At 44.9% G+C, this 9,462-nt stretch overlaps 1 protein-coding gene across 1 annotated transcript in view; it reads left to right on the forward strand.

Annotated features, from left to right (window-relative positions):
* Positions 1-9,462, forward strand: part of ZSWIM6 (zinc finger SWIM-type containing 6) — a gene marked incomplete at its 5' end in the record, with an annotated part of 117,866 nt that overhangs the window by 63,864 nt on the left and 44,540 nt on the right. Inside the window, 2 exons of the mRNA XM_040421320.1 lie at positions 1,597-1,745; positions 4,902-5,052. Coding sequence (XP_040277254.1) covers positions 1,597-1,745; positions 4,902-5,052 — 300 coding nt within the window. The remainder of the gene's footprint in view (positions 1-1,596; positions 1,746-4,901; positions 5,053-9,462) is intronic.

The raw sequence follows: 9,462 nt of genomic DNA on the forward strand, positions 1-9,462 counted from the left end.
AAATTTTTGGAGTTTCACCTGGATGTGTCGTCATGGTTTTTTCTTAAACATTTGGTAGGGGAGCTGTTCCTGGATCGGACTAGGAGCTGTAGACCTAAAACGGTAGGGTGGGTGTAATGAAGACTTGCACGCTTTGGAGCCAAAAATGACTGACGGGTGTTGCCTTTATAGTAGTCCATAGCCTCATGTCCTGATGGTCTGGGGTTCAATCATTTCCTCTAAATGACATTTCAGAAGATGTCGTCGATTTTTTAAGGGGTTGTCTCACTTCAGCAAATGGCATTAATCATGTAGGGAAAGTTAATACAAGCCACTTACTAATGTATTGTGATTGTCCATATTGCTTCCTTCGCTGGCTAAATTCATTTTACCATCACCTTATACACTGCTCGTTTCCATGGTTACGACCACCCTGTAATCCAGCAGCGGTGGACGTGCTTGTACACTATAGGAAAAAGCGCCAGCCTTTCTGGTGGCCTGGACTGTGGAAGAACACATAGCCTAGTGCTTTTTCCTATAGTGTGAAAACACTACCACCGCTGATGGATTGTAGTGTGGTCGTAACCCCTGGATATGAGCCTCGTATAATGTGGTAAAAAAAAAATATGAAGCTGGCAAAGGAGACAATATGGACAATCACGAAACATTAGTAAGTGCCTTGTAATAACTTAATCTACATGATAAATGCCATTTTCTGAAGTGAGAAAAGCCTGGAATAAAGGGGGTCTGTAACCCTCCAATGTAATGTAGCACTTGACCCCTTGCTGTATGGCTGGCTTTAAGAATCATGGGCACAGACAATTGAGAAAATTGCAGGCTTCTCCCAGATGAGGGATGCCCAACCTGCGGCCCTCCAGCTGTTGCAAAACTACAACTCCAAGCATGCATAATGGCTGTAGGCTGTCAAGGCATGCTGGGAGTTGTAGTTTTGCTGCAGGTTGGGCATCCCTGTCCTAGGTTATTGTGTGTCTCGGGTTTAGTGCTGTGGAGTATGTTGGCACGACATAAGTAATAGAAATCATGTAAATGTTAACATCTGTCTGGGTTTTGTACATTTATTTTTATTGCTGAATGTGTGTATAGAACGGCAACACTGATCATTGGTGTCCGGTGCTGGGTGCCATGACCGATTCCTCTAGTGCCCAGATCCTCAGTAGAAGGCCTTGTGCACATGGCTGTATGTATTTTGCAGTCCGCCAGTTGCAGATCCACAAAAATCTGCATTATTTGCAGAACCCTTGACTTCAACGGGTCCACGATCTGCATTTTGCGGCCAAGTATAGGAGGTGTCCTACCCTTTCGCTGAACGGACATACGGATGCAGAAAGCACACATCTGTTTGCTAACCCTTTGTCCATTCCTCCAAAAGATAGGATATAGCCACAAAATGCAGACCACGGACCCATTGAAGTTGCTGGGTCCACGAAAAAAAATGCGGTCGCCACCTGGACCACATCTGTATTCTGATCATACCAAATTTATTTTTAGGCCTCAGAAGGTGGAAGGTGGCGGCTTCCTGCCCGATCTCCCTGTACAAAGCAGACGCAGTGTCCGTGTCCTGTGCATTAATACACCGCTGTCTTTCCCTGTGAATAGGTGCTCCAGACCCGACAGCCGGCGCCAGTATAGACGATGAGAATTGCTGGCATTTGGATGAAGAACAGGTCCAGGAACAGGTCAAGCTCTTCCTCTCCCAGGGTGGTTACCATGGATCAGGAAAGCAACTCAACTTGCTTTTTGCCAAGGTATGGCTTTTTTATCAGTGTTTCTGGTGGCGGACTCCTCATGGGGATGTATTAAAGGGGTATTCCAGAGGATAGGGCATAACAGATCGGTGGGGGTCCTGCTGCTGGGACACCCAGTAATCACGAGAACTGAGGCCCCTGTACCCTTTGCAGCTCCTGAAATGAACGGAACGGCTGGTCATCCATGTGTGCGGCCGCTCCATTCATCTCTGGGAATTCTGGGGGTAGTGGAGCACTGTACTCGTCTATCTCCGGAACTCCCATGAAAATTAATAGAGCAACTGCTCGAATGTGCAACCAGCCGCTCCTTTCATTTAGGTGGGGCTGCAGGGGATATGGGACCCCATTTTCATGATAGGTGCCAGTCCTACTGCTGGGACCCCCACCAATCTGATGGTTATCCCTGGGATAACATGCTCTAACTGCAGTACCCCTTTAAGAGCATGGTCCCTGTGAGTGACATGCCCCTGCATGTGACCCTAATACGCTTTTATTGCTTCCCAGAAGCTATCTCCCCCTGGATTTGGACACTTATAATCCAGAACCTGCCAGGCCCCATTCATTAAAGGCATTTTTACTGTAACTGCGTCAGTCTCGGAGCTTCTACAGTCAATGCAGTTCATCCGCATGTGGCTATACATGAGATAATCGGGACGGGCGCTGCTCGGAGTCCAGCCTTGTATCTGTGCATTCAGCAATCCCTTTGCATTTGTGCAGTGCTAAATGAGAAATGGAAGTCTGCTTGGAGAGGGCTGCCTGGGAAACCTGCTCTCCCTGGAGTCACCGCAGGGCAGTCAAGTACCTTACAAGGTCGCCCCCTTAAGGCCAAATATATGTCTGCAGCTGTCCACATATCAGCACATGAATGGCTTATTGATGTGTAGATGTCGGGCGGATAGACACGCTTTAGTTTGTATCGTCCTGGGCTGAACACATATAATATTTACTAGAATTTTGCAGCTGAGGAGAGGGTTAAGACTATCTGCTTTGACACCTACACATGAATATAAAAAATGTATTCATATGCAATCCTTTCTTTGTACCGTTAAAGGTCTGTTCTTTCATAGTCCAAAAGACTATACTTTTAGCTACCTTTTGGCCTCCTTTGTCGGTGTAGTTTTTTTTTTTTTTTTAATGGGGGACAGAATAGTATGTCCTCCGAAGGGAACATGCTGATGACAATGGGTTAATGGTGATGCTTTGTTTGCGCACCGTATGTTAATTCAGCTTTGCTGACTGTTTAGGCTATTAACACAAGTCTTTTTAATATATAGATTATATTTTATATTCTATTTTATTATATATTATATTTTATAGATTATATAATTTATATATATATATATATATATATATATATATATATATATATATAATATATATTTTTTTTTTAAGCACCTGTCACCTTTCCTGATATGTTTGTTTTATTAAGGCTACTTTCACACTCATTTTGGATGGATCCGTAACGACGCTTCCGTTAAAATAATACAACCGTATGCCTCCGCCATGAACGTATCCGGTTGTATTGTCTTCCATTGCCATGACTGATCCGTCTTGAACTCCATTGAAAGTCAATGGGAGACGGATCCGTTTTCTATCGTCATGGAAAGCGGATCCGTCCCCATTGACTTACATGGTGTGCCAGGCAGCGTTTTGGTGTCCGCCTCCAGAGTGGAATGGTGACTGATCGGAGGCAAACTGATGCATTCTGAGCGGATCCTTTTCCATTCAGAATGCTTTAGGGCAAAACTGATCCGTTTTGGACCGCCTGTGAGAGCCCTGAACGGATCTCACAAACGAAAAGCCAAAACGCAAGTGTGAAAGTAGCCTTAGAGGGCCATTTATTAAACTGGTGTAAAGTAGAACTCGCTTGCCCATAGCAGCCAATCAGATTCCACCTTTCATTTTCCAAAGGAGCTGTCCAAAATGAAAGGTGGAATCTGATTGGTTGCTATGGGCAACTAAGCGAGTTCTACTTTATGCCAGTTTGATAAATGACCCCCTTAGTGTTTTTTTGCAGATCTGTCATGGATCTGCCTAAACGCTTGTTACAATAATACAACCGCATGCATCCGGGTCGTAGGGGCAATATTTAAAAAAAAAAAACAGGCAGGGTGGGGGGCACCCCGCAAGTAAAAAGGTATCCATCTAGAATAAATAAACCCTGAAAGGTCCTCTTTAATGGGTCCTTAACAAAAACTGAAGTTACTCTGCGTTCATTCAGTTTCCGTGTTTCCGTTCCACAAAAAAAATGAACATGTCCTATTACCCACATTACAGACATGGATAGGACTGTCCTATTACCCACATTACAGACATGGATAGGACTGTCCTATTACCCACATTACAGACATGGATAGGACTGTCCTATTACCCACATTACAGACATGGATAGGACTGTCCTATTACCCACATTACAGACATGGATAGGACTGTCCTATTACCCACATTACAGACATGGATAGGACTGTCCTATTACCCACATTACAGACATGGATAGGACTGTCCTATTACCCACATTACAGACATGGATAGGACTGTCCTATTACCCACATTACAGACATGGATAGGACTGTCCTATTACCCACATTACAGACATGGATAGGACTGTCCTATTACCCACATTACAGACATGGATAGGACTGTCCTATTGCCCACATTACAGACATGGATAGGACTGTCCTATTGCCCACATTACAGACATGGATAGGACTGTCCTATTACCCACATTACAGACATGGATAGGACTGTCCTATTGCCCACATTACAGACATGGATAGGACTGTCCTATTAGGGTCCAGCTGTTCCGCAGAATACAGAATGCACACGGACATCTGTATTTTTTGCGGATCTGTATTGGGGACTGCAAAATACATGCGGTCGTGTCCATGAGGCCTTATGTAGAGTGGTTTTCAATGTGCACCAAATTCCTGATAAATGTGCAGGTTTATGGGAGGTTTTTGGTGCAGAATTTCTGCACCCAAATCTGAACAGTGTGCACGCACCCTTATACTCTCCCTGAAGTACATGATGGGGATTTATTTTTATTTTTTATATAAAGTTTAACCAAAAGCAAAAACTTTAAATGACCGCCTCTACCATACGGTTCTGCCATAATGCTGTTGTACACTTTCCTTATGATTTTATTCCTGTTGGCAGGTACGGGAGATGTTAAAAATGAGGGACTCCAATGGAGCACGTATGCTGACCTTAATAACGGAGCAGTTCATGGCGGATCCCCGTCTTTCCCTGTGGAGACAACAAGGCACTGCGATGACTGACAAGTACAGGCAGCTCTGGGATGAGCTAGGTATGGCTTCCATTATTCCTTATGTCCGATGTGCTCCTCGGTGTGTCCTGTCCATGTCACTGTTGGGTGGTGACCTCTGCACTTGATGCCCTGTGTGTTTTGTGCTGTGAACCAACCTTCAGCCCATCTGACCCGTTGGAACGACTTGGATGTTCTTGGGTTTTAGTGGTGCTACTATTGTGTTTTTTAAATATGAAATTTTTTTTTTGTTTTATGCCTATTTTATCCCACAGTGACGTGGCCAGCGGGTCCGTTTTTCTTGTCCTGGCATTGGTGTGGATGATGTAGCATAAAGCTCTTGTGAAGATTGTCTTCTTGTCGGCTCTTGCCTTTTATTCCTGTGGCGTGATCCGTGGCCCCGCTTGGCCGCAGCTCGCCTCCTCTCTGTGTATATATTTGGCTTGATGTTTAATTCCTGTTTTGTAGCTTAAATCCCTTGTATGTGTTTACTATTCTAATGAACACGCTCGCAGCCAACTTGGCAGAGGTTGAGGGAGTTATTTGGCATAGATGCAGGAACTGTGTGTTCACTTTTCTCCCCCCCCCCCCCCCCCCCCCCGCGCTCGGGACGAATGAACCATGGGAATGGCCTGTGGTCCTGGCGCAGAGAGGATCCGTGAACGGCTTTCTCCCGCTGTTACCGCTAGCAGAGAACTGGCTGTACTCATGCACTTTGCAGAGGACCTCTTTTTATGCCTTTGTTAATAAGTGACCGACTGTCCAGAGAATGGATGAAAAGCTGCACGGAAGTCTGCGACAGGTTGTCAGCGATGGATGCACATCCTCTTATTTCTGGGGAAAAGGTGCATCCTTGGCTTGAATACCCGGTACTGCCACGTTTTGGGGGGGGGGGGGGGGGGGGCGCTAATATTTCTGCTTTTCTCAGAATTGGATAGTTTTTTGTTTTTTTTCTTAAGGGTGGGTTCACATCACCTTTATGGATTCCATTTTTGTTTTCCATTATAACATGGTTATAACGGAAAATAACAGAATCCATAAGACGGAAGTCAAAACTGAAGCCTTTAAAGGGGTTGTCCGAGTTATATAAACATATGCCCATGTGCCTTATAACCTATCGAATAACACTTTTTTTTTTGTCATTTACATTTTATTTCTATAGTACTGGGATTCTATATGTGACCCGCAACGTCATCCACCAGGCTCCCTGTGCGGACGTTTCGTGTACAGGCTTATCCCTACATGAGGGAGGGGCCTGGCTCTGTACACGAAACGTCAGAGCCTGGGTGCCCGCCCCCCTCTCTCCCTGTATCTGGCTGCCGGACGGCTCCTGTGAGGGATTGCGCATGCGTGATCCTTACCAGTGCAGGCAGCCCTGTGACCACACCAGAGCCCTGATCCACTGGTGTGCCCTCCCCCCTCCCTCCCCGTCTGAACCACATACAAGTAAAGCCTTGCCCATGATATAATGTACACCATCTATATAAATTCGGGTGAAAGTCAGGCCGGTGTGGATCAGCACCAAGGTCCAGTTTGATGGAAGTAAAAGAAGGCCAGCAGCACACCACGGATTTTAAAGGAAAATGTGAAGTTTATTCACCCAGTGTCAGCAGCGACGTTGCTGTCTCTCAAGCTTGAGAAAGACGGCAACAAGCTGTTGAAACGTCGCTGCTGACACTGGGTGAATAAACTTCGTTTTCCTTTAAAATCCGTGGTGTGCTGCTGGCCATAGATAGGTAAATAAATATCTCTATAAACATACATCTAAATTATTTATATAAAAAAAATACATTAGCCTACATGTTTTTTTCTTTTTTTTTCTTATTTTATGGACTTTGTATGATGGAAAAACACAGTACACTGCACTTTCCCATCCTGCAGAGTCCTCAAAAAAAGTAATATTTTTATTTATTTCATTTTTTTTTTTTTTTTTTACTCCATGGTGCTGGATGTCACAGTATGGCATCTGTTGTGTATGTTGATCGTATGACAAACCCAGCCTTACGTGCCCGATCCAGCACTTCCATTATCTTCTTTGTTCTGCTTCATTAGATGAGAAGAACAGAAATAAAAAGCGCTGATGTGAATGGGGCCTATTTATGCAGGGAACCATTACTTGTCTAACAGCAGGCAATCCTAGCCAAGTGATAAAGTCCAGTCCAATATGGCGGATCTTCCCTGTACTTTACCACTTGGCTAGAATAGCCTGTCTGCATTCACTACATACTGCACCACATACATGCTTGCGATGTGTATGGGGTGCAGCGTGTGATGTGTACATGTTTGATGTATGTAGTGCAGATCTTCTGCCTGTGAGCTAGGAGATGATCATGTGACTGTAGGGCAGATTAGTCCCACCCACAAATATTCACGAGGGAGAGCTCCGTCATTGTTACCCTCCCCCACAGCTTTGCTGCAGCATGTAAACAAAGCAAGAATAACAGAACTGTGCAAAGGTGTAAGTATGTTATTTTTTATTTATTTTTTTGTCCGTCCCCCCCTCCCCCCATTACTCTGATAACCCCTTTTAAGAGGCATTCTGTTTTGCTTTCCGTCATAATAGAAGTCTATGGGCAATCCTAACTGATCCGTCTGGTTTCCTGTCGACAGGACTTTGTTTTCCGACTTGCATAACGGGAGCCAGGAGGATCCGTTATGATTCCCATAGACTTCTATTATGACGGATCAAAACAGAATGCCACTTAAAGGCTTCCGCTTTGACTTCTGTCTTATGGATTCTGATGTTTTCCGTTTTTATAACCTAAAACAAAAACGGAATCCATAACGCTGATGTGAACCCAACCTAAGCCGTTTTCAGGAGTTTCTTGCATGCCGAGTACGTTCTCAGGAATCCCTCCACAACCCACATAATCAGGATTTACAGGCCCCGTTCACATTTCCCCTCTTTGCAGACGTTTGCTATCCGTACTCGTGTTTGTTCACACATCAGTAATTTTTCACTGACATGGAGTCAGTGAAAAAGATCTGAGACCTGCATACTTTGGTCCATGATGCGCCCCTGGAAGTCTATAGTTTAATAAAAAAAAAACCACCGACACAACATGGAGGGCGTCAGTGTTTGGTCCTTTTTTCAATGACCATTGGTAGGAGATGCTCTGGAAATTTTCAGCCGAGCAGCGCCTGTGGAATACAGATGTCACATGGAGGGCAAAAATCGGACCAAACACGGATCCTTCACGGATGTCTTCTTGGATGGAACATGGAAGGATATTTCCCACAGGCATCACAGACATGGGAATGTGAACAGGGCTTAATGTTACATTGACTTTGACCATGCACTGGATACATGCATGCTTGGTTCAGCTAAGTGTGCTTGTGTTTCCATGAGGAGCGGCGAGTAAGCCACTGGCAGACATCCGCCATGCTTTATCTTTCATTCTACTAACACCTGTGTTTGAGTGGAGACACCCTCCATACACATCCCACCATTATCTGGCTCAGCTGAAGTCCCTTTAAGAACCCGCAGTTTGGATGGAGATTGGATTTTGACACCTCCATAGTATGCTAAATAGCTTGGTGTTTCTATTCTCATGACTGTGTATTTTTTGCACTGTTAGATTACAGATGTTTTTCCCTTGCACTAATTCAGCAGTAATGGAAGGGGCTTGACCTGTAATTTTGACTATAATATCTTCGTAAACGCAGCCAAAACTGGCAAAGCGTTCATCGCCTGCTCAGAACTTTATGCTTCTGAGTTTTCATATTTTAAACAACTTCTACTTTTTCAATTTCTGTGTGTATGTATATATGTATATATGTATGTGTATATATATATATATATATATATATATATATATATATATATATATATAATATGTGTGTGTATTAGGGCTGCACGATATATCGCAAAAGTAATCGAATCGCGATAATCGGCAAATGCGGTTTGGCGATTCGGCCGAGCCGAAAATGCCGCGATTATTATATATGAAGGGGCCCCTATTGATAAAAAAAAAGTCCTCTGTCCTATTACAGCCTCTGTACTTACTTTTACAATGAATGCATGCACTGCAGCGACGAGCGGGAGCGAGCGAGCGAGGCAGCCGGCCGGCGCGGGACTGATGTCACTTAGTCACGCTCCTGCTTCCTGAATTAAGTGGGAGGAGCGTGCCAGTGACGTCAGTCACGCGCCGGCCGGCTCGCTCTCTGCCGCTCTCTGCAGTGTGAGTGCATTCATAGTGAAAGTACAGAGGCTGGCCATTTTATGAATAGGAGAGTTAACACATGAAGGGACACATGGGGCCATGAGGGGGACCAGCATAAGATGCTATATGTGTGTCTTATGCTGGCCCCCCTCGTGGCCCCATGTGTCATAGCACACATCCCCTATAACAGTGCCCTCCGCAGGTCCCCCATAACAGTGCCCTCCGCAGGTCCCCCATAACAGTGCCCTCCGCAGGTCCCCCATAACAGTGCCCTCCGCAGGTCCCCCAT

Source organism: Bufo bufo, chromosome 2 (genome assembly GCF_905171765.1).
Source record: "Bufo bufo chromosome 2, aBufBuf1.1, whole genome shotgun sequence".
Lineage (NCBI taxonomy): Eukaryota > Metazoa > Chordata > Amphibia > Anura > Bufonidae > Bufo > Bufo bufo.